The sequence below is a fragment of the Lampetra fluviatilis genome, chromosome 61 (assembly GCF_964198595.1).
Source record: "Lampetra fluviatilis chromosome 61, kcLamFluv1.1, whole genome shotgun sequence".
In the NCBI taxonomy this organism is placed as follows: domain Eukaryota; kingdom Metazoa; phylum Chordata; class Hyperoartia; order Petromyzontiformes; family Petromyzontidae; genus Lampetra; species Lampetra fluviatilis.
This window is the reverse complement of record NC_136335.1, coordinates 4,543,651-4,566,332: the sequence shown is the minus strand read 5'-3', so window position 1 is coordinate 4,566,332 and position 22,682 is coordinate 4,543,651. Positions and strand designations below refer to the sequence as shown.

The 22,682-nt window shown below is 56.2% G+C and overlaps 1 protein-coding gene across 1 annotated transcript in view; it reads right to left on the bottom strand.

The window, feature by feature from the left end:
* LOC144951213 (dopamine beta-hydroxylase-like) overlaps window positions 1-22,355 on the bottom strand; it is a 36,913-nt gene extending 14,558 nt beyond the window's left edge. The window contains exons 1-8 of the mRNA XM_078881362.1: window positions 22,153-22,355; window positions 21,564-21,915; window positions 13,537-13,605; window positions 13,375-13,461; window positions 8,814-9,158; window positions 7,010-7,189; window positions 1,549-1,651; window positions 352-518 (exon numbers count right to left, since the gene is read on the bottom strand). Coding sequence (XP_078737488.1) covers window positions 352-518; window positions 1,549-1,651; window positions 7,010-7,189; window positions 8,814-9,158; window positions 13,375-13,461; window positions 13,537-13,605; window positions 21,564-21,915; window positions 22,153-22,355 — 1,506 coding nt within the window. The remainder of the gene's footprint in view (window positions 1-351; window positions 519-1,548; window positions 1,652-7,009; window positions 7,190-8,813; window positions 9,159-13,374; window positions 13,462-13,536; window positions 13,606-21,563; window positions 21,916-22,152) is intronic.
* Window positions 22,356-22,682: the final 327 nt, after the last annotated feature.

The following is a 22,682-nucleotide window of genomic DNA, read 5'->3' as shown; positions in this document are numbered from 1 at the left end:
CTCCCCGTGACCCCGTGTCTCCCAGTGACCTCCCCGTGACCCCGTGTCTCTCCGTGCCCCCCTGTGCCCCCACTTCACTCTCTCCCCGTGACCCCGTGTCTCCCCGTGACCCCGTGTCTCCCAGTGACCTCCCCGTGACCCCGTGTCTCTCCGTGCCCCCCTGTGCCCCCACTTCACTCTCTCCCCGTGACCCCCCCGTGACCACACTTCACTCTCTCCCCGTGACCCCCCGTGACCCCGTGTCTCCCCGTGACCCCCCCCCCCCCCGTGACCCCGTGTCTCCCCATGCCCCCCCCCCACGTGACCCCACTTCACTCTCTCCCCGTGACCCCCCCCCCGTGTGTGGCTCGCCTGGCGCGTGCACCCCGGGGTGCAGTATCCCGTGAGCTGGAAGTGTCGCTGTGCGGGTGGCACGGCCATCCGGGACGAGTAGGCGAGTCCGAGCTCCATCACGGCCGCGTCGTGGGCCCGGAGGTGCTCCGTGTGGTGCAGCCGCACCCCAGAGCTGTCCACGCGCCCTGCCCGCAAACACAGCACCGCTCACTCACACCCCGTCACACTCACTCACTCGCTCACTCACCTAGTCACTCACTCACTCACTCACCTAGTCACTCACCTAGTCACACACGCACCTAGTCACTCACTCACTCGCTCAACTAGTCACTCAGTCACTCACCCCGTCACACACTCACCTAGTCACTCACACACCTAGTCACACACTCACTCACCTAGTCACACACTCACTCACTCGCTCACCCCGTCACACACACACTCACTCGCTCACTCACCCCGTCACACACTCACTCACTCACCTAGTCACTCACTTACCTAGTCACACACTCACTCACTCGCTCACTCACCCCGTCACACTCACTCACTCGCTCACTCACCTAGTCACACACTTACCCAGTCACTCACCTAGTCACACACTCACTCACCTAGTCACACACTCACTCACTCAACTAGTCACTCATTCACACACTCACCCCGTCACTCACTCACTCACTCACTCACTCACCCCGTCACACACTCACTCACTCACCCCGTCACTCACTCACTCACTCACCCCGTCACACACTCACTCACTCAACTAGTCACTCACTCACACATTCACCCCGTCACTCACTCACTCACTCACCCCGTCACTCACTCACTCACTCACTCGCTCACCAAGTCACACACTCACTCACCTACTCACTCACCCCGTCACACACTTACTCACTCACATAGTCACTCACTCACCTACTCACTCACTCATCTAGTCACACAATCACTCGTTCACCTAGTCACACACTCACCCACCTAGTCACACACTCACCTAGTCACACACTCATTCACCCACCCACTCACTCACCTAGTCACACACTCACCTCGTCACACACTCACTCGCTCACCTAGTCACTCACTCACCTAGTCACACACTCACTCATTCACCCACCCACTCACTCACCTAGTCACCCACGCACCCACTCACTAGCGCACCTAATCACCCACTCAGGAGTGTGGTGGTGCTGTAATGGAGTGCGATGGAGTGTGTTTGGCTCGCACCGGACAGCCGCCCCGGGTTGTGGTAGTGAATCTCCAGGCGCAGGAGCGGCGATGAGCCAGGCCCACCGATCGGTAACCCCGCCTCATCGGGGTACGTGAACGACTGCACCGTCATCGATAACATCATCAACATCACCGCCGCCACCACCACCATCATCATTAATGCCATAGTGATCACCATTATCACCACCAACGCCACCAATTACATCCCCGTTATTAGCGTCATCACGACCTCCATCAACAGCGCCATCATCATCATCACCTCCATCATCACCAATAACATCAACACCACCACCATCACGAAGACTATAACAGTCCTTCATATAACGCTCCCCACAACATCATCATTTTCTACCCCCGACACGCTGATGTCAATCACTGCACCTGGTTGACCGGAAGTAACCCCGAAGTATTAAGATAGGGGATTGGTGGATGGAGATGCGGAGACATCGATCAGGTGGGAGGGGGGGGGAGAGGGGGCTGGGGGGAGAAGAGGGGACATCGGCAGGAGTGACGAGATAGGAGCGAGCTGTGGATGAATACAGAGAGCTGTAGATGAAGGAGAGAGCTGTGGATGAAGGAGGGAGCTGTGAATGAAGGAGAGAGCTGTGGATGAAGGATGGAGCTGAGGATGAAGGAGAGAGCTGTGGATGAAAATAGAGCTGTGGATGAAGTAGAGAGTTGTAGATGAAGGAGGGAGCTGTAGATGAAGGAGGGAGCTGTAGATGAAGGAGGGAGCTGTGGATGGTGGAGGGAGCTGTGGATGAAGGAGGGAGCTGTGGATTGAGAGGAGAGAGCTGTGGATGAAGGAGGGAGCTGTAGATGAAGGAGGGAGCTGTGGATGGTGGAGGGAGCTGTGGATGAAGGAGAGAGCTGTGGATGAAGGAGAGAGTTGTGGATAAAGGAGGGAGCTGTGGATGAAGGAGGGAGCTGTGGATGAAGGAGGGAGCTGTGGATGAAGGATGGAGCTGTGGATGAAGGAGAGAGCTGTGGATGAAGGAGGGAGCTATGGATGAAAGAGGGAGCTGTGTGTGACTGAGGTGGATTAAACGGAATGGAACTTGTACCTGTCCTCCATGCGTTGGTAAGGAAAGAGTCCGCTACAAGATCATGATTATCAACAACCACCAACAATAACGCCACCATCGTCACGACTGTAATGGCCTCATAAGGGCACCGCTGGACTTGAGGGCGCCTAACTTCACCACTTCCCACTTTGCCCAATGCCCGTTCTCAGCACGTGCTGAGAATGTGCGTGTGCAGGGGTCGGTGACCTGCGCTTTGTGACGTTAATTTTTGAAGGGACCACTACCGGTCTCGTATTCGTGCGGGTGTCAATGTTCTACAGCAAATTAAAAGCGAAGTAACCTCGAAGGAGGTGCCGGTGCTTCAATTGCTCCGTTGTTTGTTGTCAGGGACGCCCCAAGTACAAACTCTCGCCCGGTCTGTTTAAGTGTTACATTTTTTTCGGGTGAAAACGGCAGCGCTTTCCATCAGCCGAAGCTATAGAGGCCTAGCCGCCTCGTGGCCAGCCTGGCGCTCGCCTTGAAGGTGCCCTTCTTGGCTTGGACCGGGTCACCCGAGGTGGCCGGGTTGGTGCGCCGTCCCAAGCTATTTGAGTCAGATTAGTCGATGTTTTTGCGTGCCACTTTATGCAAACGTTGAAGTTGTATCGGGCCCGGAGCTTGTTTGAATCTGCTAAAGGCACTGCGCGCCATTTGAGAGGGTTACACTTTTGACGTAACTTTGAACAGATATTTTTTCTCACTGTGATTTGTTACTTTGAACTGGTGTGAGCCTTCTCCGCGTAGATAGTTGATGCAAGGGAATTTTCCATAGATGCTATGATTAATTTGGTTCCAAATGAATCTTTATTCATTTAAGCAACGTGATGACTTGTTAACACGTCAGAAGTTACTATTTGACCTTGCCACCCCCCCCCCCTACCCCATGTGCATCTGTGAGAAAAATATTAACTCCTTTGTATTATGTATGTTGAACTTCTTTTGCACCATACGGAGCCAGCCATGCTAATCGGAGGTGCGGTGGAAGGACAGCAAACTAAACACAAAAAGCAGTTCTAAAGACATGTATTTTCAATCCAGATGATTTAAAAGTGCATAGCTCCTAACGGCTTCCTAACATCGGAAGGAAGAGCGTTCCAGATAGCCACAGAAGCACATCTGAAAGCGTGACCGTCTTTTTTCTTCTTGCTTCTTTCGGTAAAGTCACGTAGAAGGGAAATAATAAAATAATAAAAATAAAACATCATAAAATAATTGTCACGACGTTTCGGCCACAACGCAAGCAGCCGTCCTCAGGTGAAAACCAGGTCTGTCGAGGCGACAGCGTCTGAATGAAACGCTGTCGCTGTCGCCTCGACAGACCTGGTTTCACCTGAGGACGGCTGCTTGCGTTGTGGCCGAAACGTCGTGAGAATTATTTTATTATGTTTTATTTTTACTATTTCATTACTTCCCTTCTACGTGACTTTACCGAAAGAACCAAGAAGATGAAGCCCTGCAGTCGCGAAAGCCTTAAATCGAAACGTGACCGTCTTTGTTCGTCAAAAGCCACTGCGAGGATGAGCGGAGTTCACGTGATGATGGTTTGTGCTACTTGACAAGATCCCCGAGGTATCGTGGTTCGCTTGTAGCACAAGCGCTTTGGATTGGAGCCATATTAACTCCGTCCAGTTTGACGAGATTAATGTCAAACCTGTTCACAGTCTTTGCCTCTGGAAAGGAAAGTCGATTAACTTTTTTCCAGTTTGACAAGATTAATGTTTAGCCTGTTCACATTCTTGCCGCTGGAAAGGCAACTCTATGAGATCTTTCCAGTTTGACGAGATTCATGTCTTACCTGTTTCACATTGTCGCCTCTGGAAAGGAAACTCTATTTAACTATTTCCAGTTTAGATTTGAAGCTTTCGTGACTGCCGGGATTCATCTTCTTGGTTCTTTCGGTAAAGTCACGTAGAAGGGAAGTAATAAAATAATAACAATAAAACATAATAAAATAATTCTCACGACGTTTCGGCCACCTGAAGACGGCTGTTTGCGTTGTGGCCGAAACGTCGTGAGAATTATTTTTTTATTATCTTTTATTTTTATTATTTTATTACTTCCCTTCTACGTGACTTTACCGAAAGAACCAAGAAGATGAATCCCTGCAGTCACGAAAGCCTTAAAAGGAATCTTTCGGTAAAATCACGTAGGTAGAAAATAAAATAAATCACGACGTTTCGATTGCTACACAAGCAGTCATCATCAGGTGGGGAACCACAGCAATACGTTTTTCTTTGCTGAAGTGGGAGAGAGATGCCGTGGTAAGAGGTTATATAGGTAAGAAAGGGGGGAGGGGCAAGGGGGGTAGGGTTAGGGGAGTGCTGCGTAGACGCTAGGAGAGGGACGTGAAGCTGAACGGGGGTAATTGTGCGGGGCTGGAAGTGGGTAGGCCGTGGGTTTTCCCACCTGATGATGATTGCTTGTGTTGCAATCGAATCGTCGTGATTTAATTTTTTATTTTATACCTACGTGACTTTACCGACAGAACCAAAGCGTTTGTCATAACAGTTTGCAGTTTGTCTCTCCGCCGCTTAACCAGGTGAACCATATGCACGTTTGTGAATGATTAAATTACATGGCGCTGGGAGGTGAATAGGGTTTTGTTGGGAATTAAAAACAACCGCCACCTCTGCCGGACTGCTGGGGGCACCTCGTGAGTTGACCTCTCAGAGCGGCTGTTCGTGGACCACAAGAGATGGAATGATTCTAGCTCCAAGATGGAAGCGAACCCCTCACAACAACCTCCATTCAAAACCACCACCATCATCCATCATCCATCAGCACCTCCTTCAACATCACCACCACCATCACCACCAGGGGTCGGCAACCAGCGGGTCTGGAGCTGCATGCGGTGGCTCTTTGGCTGCCCCCTTGAGGCTCTTTAGCTGCCCCCACGTGACTCTTTAGCTGCCCCCACGTCACTCTTTAGCTGCCCCCACGTCACTCTTTAGCTGCCCCCTTGTGACTCTTTAGCTGCCCCCTTGAGGCTCTTTAGCTGCCCCCTTGTGACTCTTTAGCTGCCCCCTTGAGGCTCTTTCGCTGCCCCCACGTGACTCTTTAGCTGCCCCCTTGTGACTCTTTCGCTGCCCCCACGTCACTCTTTAGCTGCCCCCTTGTGACTCTTTAGCTGCCCCCACGTCACTCTTTAGCTGCCCCCTTGTGACTCTTTAGCTGCCCCCTTGAGGCTCTTTAGCTGCCCCCTTGTGACTCTTTAGCTGCCCCCTTGAGGCTCTTTCGCTGCCCCCACGTCACTCTTTAGCTGCCCCCTTGTGACTCTTTAGCTGCCCCCTTGAGGCTCTTTAGCTGCCCCCTTGTGACTCTTTAGCTGCCCCCTTGAGGCTCTTTCGCTGCCCCCACGTCACTCTTTAGCTGCCCCCTTGTGACTCTTTAGCTGCCCCCTTGAGGCTCTTTAGCTGCCCCCTTGTGACTCTTTAGCTGCCCCCTTGTGACTCTTTCGCTGCCCCCACGTGACTCTTTGGCTGCCCCCTTTGCGGGCAGCCATTAAAATAATCAAAACTTAAACATGAAACGTAATTTAAGGTAAAGATAATTGATTAAATGTGTCAGGGAATGTCCTCACTGTGGGGTGTCTTGGCGACACGCAAAATGCACAGCAGTCGAACTGTTTCGTCAAAAAATAACTAAGGGGGGAGAAACAGCTAAATAGACGCACTTTATTCCATCACCTACTTTGTTCATTTAATTAAGAATGTGCTGTTGTTGTTGTTGTTGTTATTGTCGTCGCCTGATGTATACCCGCTGCTGCGTCTGTGTGTACAAGCTCCTGTGCGCGTGATGCGGTTTGGTCAAAGACGAAACCTCCCCCCCCACAAACGTCTCTTCCGTGCAAGGTTGCCCATCCCTGGATCATCACCAGAGGTCGCAAACAGGTTTTTATTCCTTACTCGTAAATGGGTACCCGTACCCGGCCGGGTATGGGTAGCCGGGTATCGGGTAGGGAACGGGTATCGGGTACCCGATTGCGACCTCTGGGATGAAGCCATGTTGCAGGCGCGGGTGGGTTGATTCTAGGAACTTGAATTGTGAGAAGAGACAAGACGTTGGGAAATGAGTGACACACGGCGACTCACCAGTGACTCACGGCCTACCCGTACCCGGCCGCACCAGGGTCGAAAACGGGTACCCCTACCCGGCCGGGTACGGGTAACTGGGTATCGGGAAGGGTACGGGTATCGGGTAGGGTACAGGTATCGGGTAGGGTACAGGTATCGGGTAGGGTACAGGTATCAGTTACCCGTCCGGGTACGGGTAGCCGGGTATCGGGTAGGGTACGGGTATTGGGTACCCGGTTGCGACCTCTGACCATCACCGCCACCTCCGCGTGGGTGACCGAGTGGGTGACCGAGTGGCTGGGGAGACGACGGAGCCCTCACCTCGGCCCCCATGGCCCACGCGGCCAGCACTCTGCGGCAGGCGTCGAGGCCCGCGGGGCGCCGTGGGTCGTCGCAGGGGCCGCTGAAGGCCGTCACGGGGGCGGCCCCCGCGCCGGGACACTGGAACACCTCCATGTGGTGCACCATGGCCTCGTGGCCACGTGTCACCAGAGGCTCGAACTGGAGACACGTGGGGGGGGGGGGGGTTGCAGACAGACAGCGATGGAGAGTTTTAAAATTTCACTCTTTTTTAACTTACCTGTGTAGTGACATAGGACGTCACTACTGTGTCGGCCCGTGCGAGGGCTGGGGGCCCCAAGGGGTGCCTGGGGGGTCACGTGGTGGAGGGACCCAGACCTTCCCAGAGGTGGGGGAAGGGAGGTGTGGCCTGGCAAGAGAGGCGTGGCCTGGGAAGGGAGGCGTGGCCTGGGGAGGGAGGCGTGGCCTGGGGAGGGAGGCGTGGCCTGGGGAGGGAGGCGTGGCCTGGGAAGGGAGGCGTGGCCTGGGAAGGGAGGTGTGGCCTGGCAAGGGAGGCGTGGCCTGGGAAGGGAGGCGTGGCCTGGGAAGGGAGGCGTGGCCTGGGGAGGGAGGCGTGGCCTGGGGAGGGAGGCGTGGCCTGGGAAGGGAGGCGTGGCCTGGGAAGGGAGGCGTGGCCTGGGAAGGGAGGCGTGGCCTGGGGAGGGAGGCGTGGCCTGGGACGGGAGGCGTGGCCTGGGAAGGGAGGCCACCGTGATGATGATGATGAGAGAGAGACACGCAAACTCCAAATATACAGCAGCAGGCGTCAGGGTCGGGATCGAACCCACGACCTCCTGTACACCAGGCGAGGTAGTCAACATCTCCTAGCCACAGTGGAGCCGCTAAATATGTAGTAGTAGCTACACGTGTAGTAGTAGCTACTGCTACACGTGTAGTAGTAGCAGCTACATATGTAGTAGTAGCTGCTACACGTGTAGTAGTAGCTACATATGTAGTAGTAGCTGCTACACGTGTAGTAGTAGCTACATATGTAGTAGTAGCTGATGATCTACAAAGGGGCCGTCCATAAATGACGTCACGCGATTTTGGACGATTTTTGACGTCCCAAGAAGTCAGACCCCACAAAAATATGACGTCACAAAGCTCTGCCCCCCAAACATAAAACAAGCTTCAAATCGCTTTAAACTATTGTCATTGTAGTGCGTGTTTAATGTGGCGCTGCACTCTGATGTTGTAGGAGAAAACATTTAGTAAAAAGTATATTTAATTAAGTAGAACGTGTTGTCTATATTTATTTAAAGTTGCGCATTTTGATGTGACGTCACATTTCCCAAACCCGTCACACATCGTCACAAATGTCTGACCGCCCCCTACACAGTGCGTGACGTCATTTATCGCGTTTGTGTCATCTTTGTGTCATTGTCTTTGTGTCATTGTCTTTGTGTCATTGTCTTTGTGTCATTGTCTTTGTGTCATTGTCTTTGTGTCATTGTCTTTGTTGTCGTATTGTTCTCACCGCGTGCCCACCACTGGACATCTGCGAGAAGAAGAAAAAAAAAGAGCTTTCTAGCTCTTCGGATTTCTCCTGCAGATATTTTACCGTGACAGTTTCACCTGAAGACGGATGCTTGTGTTGCCTCCGAAACGTCGTGATTTTATTGTATTTATTTTTTATTAATTTTAATTCTATTTTTTACCTACGTGGTGACTTCACCGAAAGAACTACGAGTATGACTCCTTGCAGTCCACGAAAGCTTCAAATCTAGAATAAATATTCTGATTCTGCAGTGGGGAGGGAAGGAGGGGGTGGGGGTGGTGACGTCACCTTCACGATGTGCCGCTTGGTGCCCACGTGCGGGAACTCGGTCACGTGACACCAGTAGGTGGTCTCGCGCGCGGGAACCGTCACGTTCTGCGCGCGCACGTCCAGCACCGCCGGGGGGTGCTGGGAAGCCCCGCCCCCAGCCCCGCCCCCAGCCCCGCCCCCAGCCCCGCCCTTAGCCACGCCCACAGCCCCGCCCTTAGCCACGCCCACAGCCCCGCCCCCATCCCGCAGGAGGCGCACGAGGCGGACCCCGCGCGTGCGCAGTGACGTCACGTTGAGCGACCCCCAGGGCTCGCGCGTGATTGGCTCATCGAGCAGCGCGTAGAGCACGTGCACAGTGCCCCCCTGCCGGGTGCGGAGGAGACGTCGACGTCATCATCAGCAGCGTCATCATCATCAGCAGCGTCGTCATCATCAGCAGCGTCGTCATCATCAGCAGCGTCGTCATCATCAGCAGCGTCGTCATCATCAGCAGCGTCGTCATCATCAGCAGCGTCATCATCAGCAGCGTCATCATCAGCAGCATCAGCAGCAGTATCATCATCAGCAGCATCAGCAGCGTCGTCATCATCAGCAGCGTCGTCATCATCAGCAGCGTCGTCATCATCAGCAGCGTCGTCATCATCAGCAGCGTCGTCATCATCAGCAGCGTCGTCATCATCAGCAGCGTCGTCATCATCAGCAGCGTCGTCATCATCAGCAGCGTCGTCATCATCAGCAGCGTCATCATCAGCAGCGTCATCATCAGCAGCGTCATCATCAGCAGCATCAGCAGCGTCGTCATCATCAGCAGCGTCGTCATCATCAGCAGCGTCGTCATCATCAGCAGCGTCGTCATCATCAGCAGCGTCGTCATCATCAGCAGCGTCATCATCAGCAGCGTCATCATCAGCAGCATCAGCAGCAGTATCATCATCAGCAGCAGTATCATCATCAGCAGCATCACCAGCAGCATCATCAACAGCAGTATCAGCATTCAGCATCATAATCAGCATCATCAGCAGCATCATCAGCAGTATCACCATCAGCAGCATCATCACCATCAGCATCATCATCAGCATCATCATCAGCATCATCATCATCAGCAGCATCACCATCAGCAGCATCATCACCATCAGCATCATCATCAGCATCATCATCAGCAGCATCATCACCATCAGCATCATCATCAGCATCATCATCATCATCAGCATCATCATCATCAGCATCATCATCATCAGCATCATCACCATCAGCATCATCACCATCAGCAGCATCATCACCATCAGCATCATCATCATCAGCATCATCATCATCATCAGCATCATCATCATCAGCATCATCATCATCATCATCAGCATCATCACCATCAGCATCATCATCATCATCATCAGCATCATCATCAGCAGCATCATCATCATCATCAGCAGCATCACCATCAGCAGCATCATCATCATCATCATCAGCAGCATCACCATCAGCAGCATCATCACCATCAGCATCATCAGCATCATCACCATCAGCATCATCATCAGCATCATCATCATCAGCATCATCAGTATCATCAGCAGCGTCATCATCAGCAGCATCATCAGCAGTATCATCAGCAGTATCACCATCATCAGCAGTATCACCATCAGCATCATCATCATCAGCAGCATCATCAGCAGTATCACCATCAGCAGCATCATCATCAGCAGTATCATCAGCAGTATCACCATCAGCATCATCATCATCAGCAGCATCATCAGCAGCATCATCAGCAGTATCATCAGCAGCAGTATCAGCAGCATCATCATCAGCAGTATCATCATCAGCAGTATCAGCAGCAGCGTCGTCATCAGCATCATCGACATCAGCAGCATCATCAGGAGCATCATCGTCATCATCAGCATCATCGACATCAGCAGCATCATCAGCAGCAGCGTCGTCATCAGCATCATCGACATCAGCAGCATCATCAGGAGCAGCAGCATCATCAACACCAGCAGCATCATCAGCAGCAGCAGCGTCACCAGCCGCATCATCAACATCAGCAACATCATCAACACCAGCAGCATCATCATCAGCAGCATCGTCACCAGCAGCAACATCATCAGCAGCATCATCATCAGCATCATCATCAGCAGCAGCAGCGTCACCAGCAGTATCATCAACATCAGCATCATCATCAGCAGCGTCACCAGCAGCAACATCATCAGCAGCATCATCATCATCAGCATCATCATCAGTAGCAGCAGCGTCACCAGCAGCATCATCAACATCAGCAGCAACATCAGCAGCAGCAGCGTCACTAGCCGCATCATCAACATCAGCAACATCATCAACATCAGCAGCGTCATCAGCAGTAGCAGCGTCACCAGCCGCATCATCAACATCAGCAGCATCATCATCAGCAGCATCGTCACCAGCAGCATCATCAACATCAGCAACATCATCAGCAGCGTCACCAGCAGCATCATCAACATCAGCAGCAACATCATCAGCATCATCGGCATCATCATCAGCAGCAGCGTCGTCAGCAGCATCATCAACAACATCATCAGCATCATCAACATCAGCATCATCATCAGCAGCAGCATCGTCACCAGCAGCATCATCAACATCAGCATCATCATCAGCAGCGTCACCAGCAGCAACATCATCAGCAGCATCATCAGCAGCAGCAGCGTCACCAGCAGCATCATCAACATCAGCAGCAACATCAGCAGCAGCAGCGTCACTAGCCGCATCATCAACATCAGCAACATCATCAACATCAGCAGCGTCATCAGCAGTAGCAGCGTCACCAGCCGCATCATCAACATCAGCAGCATCATCATCAGCAGCATCGTCACCAGCAGCATCATCAACATCAGCAACATCATCAGCAGCGTCACCAGCAGCATCATCAACATCAGCAGCAACATCATCAGCATCATCGGCATCATCATCAGCAGCAGCGTCGTCAGCAGCATCATCAACAACATCATCAGCATCATCAACATCAGCATCATCATCAGCAGCAGCATCGTCACCAGCAGCATCATCAACATCAGCATCATCATCAGCAGCGTCACCAGCAGCAACATCATCAGCAGCATCATCAGCAGCAGCAGCGTCACCAGCAGCATCATCAACATCAGCAGCAACATCAGCAGCAGCAGCGTCACTAGCCGCATCATCAACATCAGCAACATCATCAACATCAGCAGCGTCATCAGCAGTAGCAGCGTCACCAGCCGCATCATCAACATCAGCAGCATCATCATCAGCAGCATCGTCACCAGCAGCATCATCAACATCAGCAACATCATCAGCAGCGTCACCAGCAGCATCATCAACATCAGCAGCAACATCATCAGCATCATCGGCATCATCATCAGCAGCAGCGTCGTCAGCAGCATCATCAACAACATCATCAGCATCATCAACATCAGCATCATCATCATCAGCAGCAGCTGGGTGGAGGTGGCTACGATGCTGTTGCACGTGGCTGCCTGCCTGTGGAGGGAGCTGCAATAGCAGCGAGGGTTGTTGGATCACCGCCCACACACAAACTAAAACACGCACACACACCCTTGTTGTTTCGATTGAAAGCTTTCGTGACTGCAGGGATTCATCTTCTTGGTTCTTTCGGTAAAGTCACGTCTTCGGGTGAAGACGGCTGCTTGCGTTGTAGCCGAAACGTCGTGAGAATTATTTCATTTTTTTATGTTTTATTTTTATTATTTTATTACTTCCCTTCTACGTGACTTTACCGAAAGAACCAAGAAGATGAAACCCTTGTTGTTGTTGATGTTGTGGTCGTCAAACTCCCTTCTACCCGTGGCTGGGCGTCGAGGTGGAAACGTACCCCCCGAAGTTGATGCGGCAAAGTGTGGACTTCACCTGCTCCGCCAGTAGGGGATGGAGTGTCACCCACTTCTCAGAGAGCTCCGGTTTTCATGAATTGGCCGATAAACACCTTGATATATGGAGGACCGCAGAGCTTAGGGGGAATCTGGCTCCGGCTGCTGCTGCTGCTGTATCCCTGCTGCTGCTGCTGCTGCTGCCGTTTCCCTGATCGTCTGTGGGCTACGTTGACGAGGAGCCGTACACTGGCTCTGCCAGGAGAAGGCGGTACAGCAAAGTCGATGGACTCCACTTGGCCCCGCTCACCTGGACGTGACAGTCACGTGACAGTCACGTGGCCCCCCGCTCACCTGGACGTGACAGTCACGTGACAGTCACGTGGCCCCCCGCTCACCTGGATGCGGTAGTCACGTGACAGTCACGTGGTCCCCCTCTCACCTGGACGCGGCAGTCACGTGACAGTCACGTGGTCCCCCGCTCACCTGGACGCGACAGTCACGTGACAGTCACGTGGTCCCCCGCTCACCTGGACGTGGAAGTCACGTGACAGTCACGTGGCCCCCCCGCTCACCTGGACGCGGAAGTCACGTGACAGTCACGTGGCCCCCCCGCTCACCTGGATGCGGTAGTCACGTGACAGTCACGTGGTCCCCCTCTCACCTGGACGCGGCAGTCACGTGACAGTCACGTGGTCCCCCGCTCACCTGGACGCGACAGTCACGTGACAGTCACGTGGCCCCCCGCTCACCTGGATGCGGTAGTCACGTGGCTCGCACGTGTCGAGGACGCGCGTGACGGTGAGCACGCGCCCTGCCCCTGCCGTGCGTTGCCGCTGCTGTTGCCGCTGCTGTTGCCGCTGCGGCTGCTGCTGTTGCCACGGCTGCCGCTGCTGCTGTTGCCGCTGCGGCACGTGGCGGAATCCGCAGGGACGCGCGCTCCGACGCGGCACGAGGAGGCCGCGTGCGTCGGTCCACGCGCACTGCACAACAACAACAACGATAACGACGACGACATCGTCATCAAGAAATCATCAACACCATTTACTCTGCGGCACAAGGCAGAGCGTTCCAGACGGCCGCAGAAGTAGCGGTGGCCACCGCCCTTTCATCTTCTTGGTTCTTTCGGTGAAGTCACGTAGAATGGAAATAATAAAATAAAAAATACTATTCTTTTATTATTAAAATAATAAAAATAAAACATAATAAAATAATATTATGTTTTATTTTAATTATTTTGTTATTTCCCTTCTACGTGACTTTACCGATAGAACCAAGAAGATGAATCCCTGCAGTCACGAAAGCTTTTAATCGAAATTTCACCGCCCTTTCGTTCGATGGCCGAGCAGCCAAAAGCCCCCGCCGCCTCTGCTTCTGCTTCTGCTGCTGCTGCTGCTTCTGCTGCTGCTGCTTCTGCTTCTGCTGCTGCTGCTGCTTCTGCTGCTGCTGCTGCTGATGCTTCTGCTGCTGCTGCTGCTTCTGCTGCTGCTGCTGCTTCTGCTGCTGCTGCTTCTGCTGCTGATGCTTCTGCTTCTGCTGCTGCTGCTGCTTCTGCTGCTGCTGCTGCTTCTGCTGCTGCTGCTGCTGCTGCTTCTGCTGCTGCTTCTGCTGCTGCTGCTGCTGCTGCTGCTTCTGCTGCTGCTTCTGCTGCTGATGCTGCTTCTGCTGCTGCTGCTTCTGCTGCTGATGCTTCTGCTTCTGCTGCTGCTGCTTCTGCTGCTGCTGCTGCTGCTGCTGCTGCTTCTGCTGCTGCTGCTGCTGCTGCTTCTGCTGCTGCTTCTGCTGCTGATGCTTCTGCTTCTGCTGCTGCTGCTTCTGCTGCTGATGCTTCTGCTGCTGCTGCTGCTTCTGCTGCTGCTTCTGCTGCTGCTGCTGCTGCTTCTGCTGCTGCTTCTGCTGCTGATGCTTCTGCTTCTGCTGCTGCTGCTTCTGCTGCTGCTGCTGCTGCTGCTGCTGCTTCTGCTGCTGCTGCTGCTGCTTCTGCTGCTGCTTCTGCTGCTGATGCTTCTGCTTCTGCTGCTGCTGCTTCTGCTGCTGATGCTTCTGCTGCTGCTGCTGCTTCTGCTGCTGCTGCTGCTGCTGCTGCTTCTGCTGCTGCTGCTTCTGCTGCTGCTGCTGCTTCTGCTGCTGCTGCTGCTTCTGCTGCTTCTGCTGCTGCTGCTGCTGCTTCTGCTGCTTCTGCTGCTTCTGCTGCTTCTGCTGCTGCTGCTGCTGCTGCTGCTTCTGCTGCTTCTGCTGCTGCTGCTTCTGCTGCTGCTGCTGCTGCTTCTGCTGCTGCTGCTGCTGCTGCTGCTTCTGCTGCTTCTGCTGCTGCTGCTGCTGCTTCTGCTGCTTCTGCTGCTGCTGCTGCTGCTTCTGCTGCTGCTGCTGCTGCTGCTGCTTCTGCTGCTTCTGCTGCTTCTGCTGCTGCTGCTGCTGCTGATGCTGCTGCTGCTGTTGCTGCTGCTGCTGCTGCTACTGCTGCTGCTGTTGCTGCTGCTGCTTCTGCTGCTGCTGCTGCTTCTGCTGCTGCTGCTTCTGCTGCTGCTGTTGCTGCTGCTGCTGCTTCTGCTGCTTCTGCTGCTGCTGCTGTTGCTGCTGCTGCTGTTGCTGCTGCTTCTGCTGCTGCTGCTTCTGCTGCTTCTGCTGCTTCTGCTGCTGCTGCTTCTGCTGCTGCTGCTTCTGCTGCTTCTGCTGCTTCTGCTGCTTCTGCTGCTTCTGCTGCTGCTGCTTCTGCTGCTGCTGCTTCTGCTGCTGCTGCTTCTGCTGCTTCTGCTGCTGCTGCTTCTGCTGCTGCTGCTTCTGCTGCTTCTGCTGCTGTTGCTGCTGCTGCTGCTTCTGCTGCTGCTGCTTCTGCTGCTTCTGCTGCTGCTGCTGCTGCTGCTGCTGCTTCTGCTGCTGCTGCTGCTTCTGCTGTTGCTGCTGCTGCTGCTTCTGCTGCTGCTGCTGTTGCTGCTGCTGCGTGGGATGAGCGGAGTGTCGTGTGATGATGGCTCGTAGCTTTCTTGACGAGATGAGCAGCGAGGTGATGGCGCGGCTCATTTGTGGCCCCAGCACTTTGTGGGTGTCGTGAGCGTGGTATCATGGTGGTGATGACGATGGTGATGGTGGTGGTATCATGGTGGTGATGACGATGGTGGTGGTGGTGGTATCATGGTGGTGATGACGATGGTGGTGGTGGTGGTATCATGGTGGTGATGACGATGGTGGTGGTGGTGGTATCATGGTGGTGATGACGATGGTGGTGGTGGTGGTATCATGGTGGTGATGACGATGGTGGTGGTGGTGGTGGTATCATGGTGGTGATGACGATGGTGGTGGTGGTGGTGGTATCATGGTGGTGATGACGATGGTGGTGGTGGTGGTGGTGGTATCATGGTGGTAATGACGATGGTGGTGGTGGTGGTATCATGGTGGTGATGACGATGGTGGTGGTGGTGGTATAATGGTGGTGATGACGATGGTGGTGGTGGTGGTATCATGGTGGTGATGACGATGGTGGTGGTGGTGGTGGTATCATGGTGGTGATGACGATGGTGGTAGTGGTGGTATAATGGTGGTGATGACGATGGTGGTGGTGGTGGTATCATGGTGGTGATGACGATGGTGGTGGTGGTGGTGGTATCATGGTGGTGATGACGATGGTGGTGGTGGTGGTATCATGGTGGTGATGACGATAGTGGTGGTGGTGGTGGTATCATGGTGGTGATGACGATGGTGGTGGTGGTGGTATCATGGTGGTGATGACGATGGTGGTGGTGGTGGTATCATGGTGGTGATGACGATGGTGGTGGTGGTGGTGGTATCATGGTGGTGATGACGATGGTGGTGGTGGTGGTGGTGGTATCATGGTGGTGATGACGATGGTGGTGGTGGTGGTATCATGGTGGTGATGACGATGGTGGTGGTGGTGGTGGTATCATGGTGGTGATGACGATGGTGGTGGTGGTATCATGGTGGTGATGACGATGGTGGTGGTGGTGGTATCATGGTGGTGATGACGATGGTGGTGGTGGTGGTGGTATCATGGTGGTGATGACGATGGTGGTGGTATCATGGTGGTGATGACGATGGTGGTGGTATCATGGTGGTGATGACGATGGTGGTGGTGGTGGTGGTGGTATCATGGTGGTGATGACGATGGTGGTGGTGGTGGTATCATGGTGGTGATGACGATGGTGGTGGTATCATGGTGGTGATGACGATGGTGGTGGTGGTGGTGGTATCATGGTGATGATGATGGTGGTGGTGGTGGTGGTGGTATCATGGTGGTGATGACGATGGTGGTGGTGGTGGTGGTATCATGGTGGTGATGACGATGGTGGTGGTGGTGGTATCATGGTGGTGATGACGATGGTGATGGTGGTGGTATCATGGTGGTGATGACGATGGTGGTGGTGGTGGTGGTATCATGGTGGTGATGACGATGGTGGTGGTGGTGGTATCATGGTGGTGATGACGATGGTGGTGGTGGTGGTATCATGGTGGTGATGACGATGGTGGTGGTGGTGGTAGCGAGCGGACATCTCGAGGTGGATCGCTATCTCGCAGGGTCGTGGCGAATGCTTTTAAGGAAGCACACCAGCAACCCCTTATCAGTGCCCCCCCCCCCTTACCTGATCACAGACCAATTCAGACCGTATCGGTCACCCCGTGCCCCTCATCAATGTCAACGTTCATCCTACAAAGTCCCATCGCGTGAGAGAAACGCAAACATCTTGAGTGCCACTAACCCGATTATGAGAGGCTCGAGGAGGCTCGATGAGAGACAGCGAGTGGGTGACGTGGTGAGTGGTGAGGAAGGGGGGTGGGTGAGGTGAGTGACGTGGTGAGTGGTGAGGAAGGGGGGTGGTGAGGTGAGTGACGGGCTGAGCGGTGAGGAAGGGGGGGTGGTGAGGTGAGTGACGTGGTGAGTGGTGAGGAAGGTGGGTGGTGAGGTGAGTGACGGGCTGAGCGGTGAGGAAGGGGGGTGGTGAGGTGAGTGACGTGGTGAGTGGTGAGGAAGGGGGGTGGTGAGGTGAGTGACGGGGTGAGTGGTGAGGAAGGGGGGTGGTGAGGTGAGTGGTGAGGAAGGGGGGGTGGTGAGGTGAGTGGTGAGGAAGGGGGGTGGTGAGGTGAGTGGTGAGGAAGGGGGGTGGGTGAGGTGAGTGACGGGGTGAGTGGTGAGGAAGGGGGGTGGTGAGGTGAGTGGTGAGGAAGGGGGGTGGTGAGGTGAGTGACGTGGTGAGTGGTGAGGAAGGGGGGGTGGTGAGGTGAGTGGTGAGGAAGGGGGGTGGTGAGGTGAGTGACGTGGTGAGTGGTGAGGAAGGGGGGTGGTGAGGTGAGTGACGTGGTGAGTGGTGAGGAAGGGGGGTGGTGAGGTGAGTGACGGGGTGAGTGGTGAGGAAGGGGGGTGGTGAGGGTGAGTGGTGAGGAAGGGGGGTGGTGAGGTGAGTGGTGAGGAAGAGGGGTGGTGAGGTGAGTGACGTGGTGAGTGGTGAGGAAGGGGGGTGGTGAGGTGAGTGACGTGGTGAGTGGTGAGGAAGGGGGGGGTGGTGAGGTGAGTGACGGGGTGAGTGGTGAGGAAGGGGGGGTGGTGAGGTGAGTGGTGAGGAAGGGGGGGTGGTGAGGTGAGTGACGTGGTGAGTGGTGAGGAAGAGGGGTGGTGAGGTGAGTGACGTGGTGAGTGGTGAGGAAGGGGGGTGGTGAGGTGAGTGACGTGGTGAGTGGTGAGGAAGGGGGGTGGTGAGGTGAGTGACGGGGTGAGTGGTGAGGAAGGGGGGTGGTGAGGTGAGTGACGTGGTGAGTGGTGAGGAAGGGGGGTGGTGAGGTGAGTGACGGGGTGAGTGGTGAGGAAGGGGGGGTGGTGAGGTGAGTGGTGAGGAAGGGGGGTGGTGAGGTGAGTGGTGAGGTGAGTGGTGAGGAAGGGGGGGTGGTGAGGTGAGTGACGGGATGAGTGGTGAGGAAGGGGGGGTGGTGAGGTGAGTGGTGAGGAAGGGGGGTGGTGAGGTGAGTGGTGAGGAAGAGGGGTGGTGAGGTGAGTGACGGGGTGAGTGGTGAGGAAGGGGGGTGGTGAGGTGAGGTGACGTGGTGAGTGGTGAGGAAGGGGGGGTGAGTGGTGAGGTGAGTGACGGGGTGAGTGGTGAGGAAGGGGGGGTGGTGAGGTGAGTGACGTGGTGAGTGGTGAGGAAGGGGGGTGAGTGGTGAGGTGAGTGACGGGGTGAGTGGTGAGGAAGGGGGGTGGTGAGGTGAGTGGTGAGGAAGGGGGGTGGTGAGGTGAGTGACGTGGTGAGTGGTGAGGAAGGGGGGTGGTGAGGTGAGTGGTGAGGAAGGGGGGGTGGTGAGGTGAGTGGTGAGGAAGGGGGGTGGTGAGGTGAGTGGTGAGGAAGGGGGGTGGTGAGGTGAGTGACGGGGTGAGTGGTGAGGAAGGGGGGTGGTGAGGTGAGTGGTGAGGAAGGGGGGTGGTGAGGTGAGTGGTGAGGAAGAGGGGGTGGGTGAGGTGAGTGACGTGGTGAGTGGTGAGGAAGGGGGGTGGTGAGGTGAGTGACGGGGTGAGTGGTGAGGAAGGGGGGTGGTGAGGTGAGTGACGGGGTGAGTGGTGAGGAAGGGGGGTGGTGAGGTGAGTGTTGAGGAAGGGGGGTGGTGAGGTGAGTGGTGAGGAAGGGGGGTGGTGAGTTGAGTGACGTGGTGAGTGGTGAGGAAGGGGGGTGGTGAGGTGAGTGACGGGGTGAGTGGTGAGGAAGGGGGGGTGGTGAGGTGAGTGACGGGGTGAGTGGTGAGGAAGGGGGGTGGTGAGGTGAGTGGTGAGGAAGGGGGGTGGTGAGGTGAGTGACGGGGTGAGTGGTGAGGAAGGGGGGTGGTGAGGTGAGTGACGGGGTGAGTGGTGAGGAAGGGGGGGTGGTGAGGTGAGTGGTGAGGAAGGGGGGTGGTGAGGTGAGTGACGGGGTGAGTGGTGAGGAAGGGGGGTGGTGAGGTGAGTGGTGAGGAAGGGGGGTGGTGAGGTGAGTGGTGAGGAAGGGGGGTGGTGAGGTGAGTGACGTGGTGAGTGGTGAGGAAGGGGGGTGGTGAGGTGAGTGGTGAGGAAGGGGGGTGGGTGGTGAGGTGAGTGACATGGTGAGTGGTGAGGAAGGGGGGTGGTGAGGTGAGTGACGGGGTGAGTGGTGAGGAAGGGGGGTGGGTGGTGAGGTGAGTGGTGAGGAAGGGGGGGTGGTGAGGTGAGTGACGGGGTGAGTGGTGAGGAAGGGGGGTGGTGAGGTGAGTGACGGGGTGAGTGGTGAGGAAGGGGGGTGGTGAGGTGAGTTATGAGGTGAGTGGTGGGGAAGGGGGGTGGTGAGGTGAGTGACGGGGTGAGTGGTGAGGAAGAGGGGGTGGTGAGGTGAGTGACGTGGTGAGTGGTGAGGAAGGGGGGTGGTGAGGTGAGTGACGGGGTGAGTGGTGAGGAAGGGGGGTGGTGAGGTGAGTGACGGGGTGAGTGGTGAGGAAGGGGGGTGGTGAGGTGAGTGACGTGGTGAGTGGTGAGGAAGGGGGTGGTGAGGTGAGTGGTGAGGAAGGGGGGGTGGTGAGGTGAGTGACGGGGTGAGTGGTGAGGAAGGGGGGTGGTGAGGTGAGTGACGAGGTGAGTGGTGAGGAAGGGGGGTGGTGAGGTGAGTGACGGGGTGAGTGGTGAGGAAGGGGGGTGGTGAGGTGAGTGACGGGGTGAGTGGTGAGGAAGGGGGGTGGTGAGGTGAGTGACGTGGTGAGTGGTGAGGAAGGGGGGTGGTGAGGTGAGTGACGGGGTGAGTGGTGAGGAAGGGGGGTGGTGAGGTGAGTGGTGAGGAAGGGGGGTGGTGAGGTGAGTGACGGGGTGAGTGGTGAGGAAGGGGGGTGGTGAGGTGAGTGGTGAGGAAGGGGGGTGGTGAGGTGAGTGACGGGGTGAGTGGTGATGAAGGGGGGTGGTGAGGTGAGTGGTGAGGAAGGGGGGTGGTGAGGTGAGTGACGGGGTGAGTGGTGAGGAAGGGGGGTGGTGAGGTGAGTGACGGGGTGAGTGGTGAGGAAGGGGGGTGGTGAGGTGAGTGGTGAGGAAGGGGGGTGGTGAGGTGAGTGACGGGGTGAGTGGTGAGGAAGGGGGGTGGTGAGGTGAGTGGTGAGGAAGGGGGGTGGTGAGGTGAGTGACGGGGTGAGTGGTGAGGAAGGGGGGTGGTGAGGTGAGTGACGGGGTGAGTGGTGAGGAAGGGGGGTGGTGAGGTGAGTGACGTGGTGAGTGGTGAAGAAGGGGGGTGGTGAGGTGAGTGGTGAGGAAGGGGGGTGGTGAGGTGAGTGACGGGGTGAGTGGTGAGGAAGGGGGGTGGTGAGGTGAGTGACGAGGTGAGTGGTGAGGAAGGGGGGTGGTGAGGTGAGTGACGGGGTGAGTGGTGAGGAAGGGGGTTGGTGAGGTGAGTGACGGGGTGAGTGGTGAGGAAGGGGGGTGGTGAGGTGAGTGACATGGTGAGTGGTGAGGAAGGGGGGTGAGTGGTGAGGTGAGTGGTGAGGAAGGGGGGTGGTGAGGTGAGTGGTGAGGAAGGGGGGTGGTGAGGTGAGTGACGGGGTGAGTGGTGAGGAAGGGGGGTGGTGAGGTGAGTGACATGGTGAGTGGTGAGGAAGGGGGGTGGTGAGGTGAGTGACATGGTGAGTGGTGAGGACGGGGGGTGGTGAGGTGAGTGACGGGGTGAGTGGTGAGGAAGGGGGGTGGTGAGGTGAGTAACGGGGTGAGTGGTGAGGAAGGGGGGTGGTGAGGTGAGTGACGTGGTGAGTGGTGAGGAAGGGGGGTGGGTGGTGAGGTGAGTAACGGGGTGAGTGGTGAGGAAGGGGGGTGGTGAGGTGAGTGACGGGGTGAGTGGTGAGGAAGGGGGGTGGTGAGGTGAGTGGTGAGGAAGGGGGGTGGTGAGGTGAGTGACGGTGTGGTGAGGTGAGTAACGAGGTGAGTGGTGAGGAAGGGGGGGTGAGTGGTGAGGTGAGCATTCATCACCGCGAAGTTGCTGCCACCACCACCACCGCCGTCCCACCAGGCCGCGAACTCGGCGCCCTCGAAGCGACCTCTCTCCGACAGCCCCAGCAGGAGGCCGTGACGCCACGGGCTCACGGCCACCCGCAGGGTCAGGCGGCGGGGGTGACGGTGGTGGGGGTGACGACGGGGGTCCCCGTGGTCCCCGGGGTCCCCTCGACGGCCGGGCTCGACGACGGGGTCCACGCTCCACTCCAGACGGGCACGACCACCGTCGTCCAGAGCCACGGAATAGGGCAGCGGGGGTAGGGCCGCGGGGTCACGGGGGTCGAGGGGGTCGAGGGGGTCGAGGGGGTCGAGGGGGTTGTGGGGGTTGTGGGGGTGGTGGAGGTCAAGGGGGTCAAGGGGTTCGAGGGGGTCGAGGGAGTCGAGGGGGTTGTGGGGGTTGTGGGGGTCGAGGGGGTCGAGGGAGTCGAGGGAGTCGAGGGGGTTGTGGGGGTTGTGGGGGTCGAGGGGGTCGAGGGGGTCAAGGGGTTCGAGGGGGTCAAGGGGGTCAAGGGGGTCGAGGGGTTGCAGGGAGTCAAGGGAGTCGACGGAAGAATGGGGATCGGACAGGGGGGAGCTGGCGTCTGGGAGGTGACGATGGGGGTGCGAGGGAGCTGGGGGCGGGTTGGAGGGGTCCTGAGCGAGGGGGTCGAGGGGGTCTAAGGGGGTCCCGCGGCGGGCGCTGGGCGCCACGATGGCGAGCAGCAGCAGCAGCAGCGCCGCGGCGTAGAGCGCCAGGCAGGGGCACGCACGGAGCGGGCGCCGCGACATCGCGGTGGGCACTGGCACTCACTGGGACTCACTGTGTCACTCACTGTGTCACTCACTGTGTCACTCACTGAGTCACTCACTGTGACTCACTGTGACTCACTCACACTATCACTCACACTCACTTTCACTGAATCACTCACTCACACTCTCACTCACTCACACTCACTATCACTCACACTCACTACCGCTCACACTCACTCTGTCGCCTGCGCTACCACGTGCTCTACCGCCTGTGCTACCACGTGCACTACCACGTGCTCTACCGCCTGTGCTACCACGTGCTCTACCGCGTGCTCTACCACGTGCTCTACCACGTGCACTACCGCG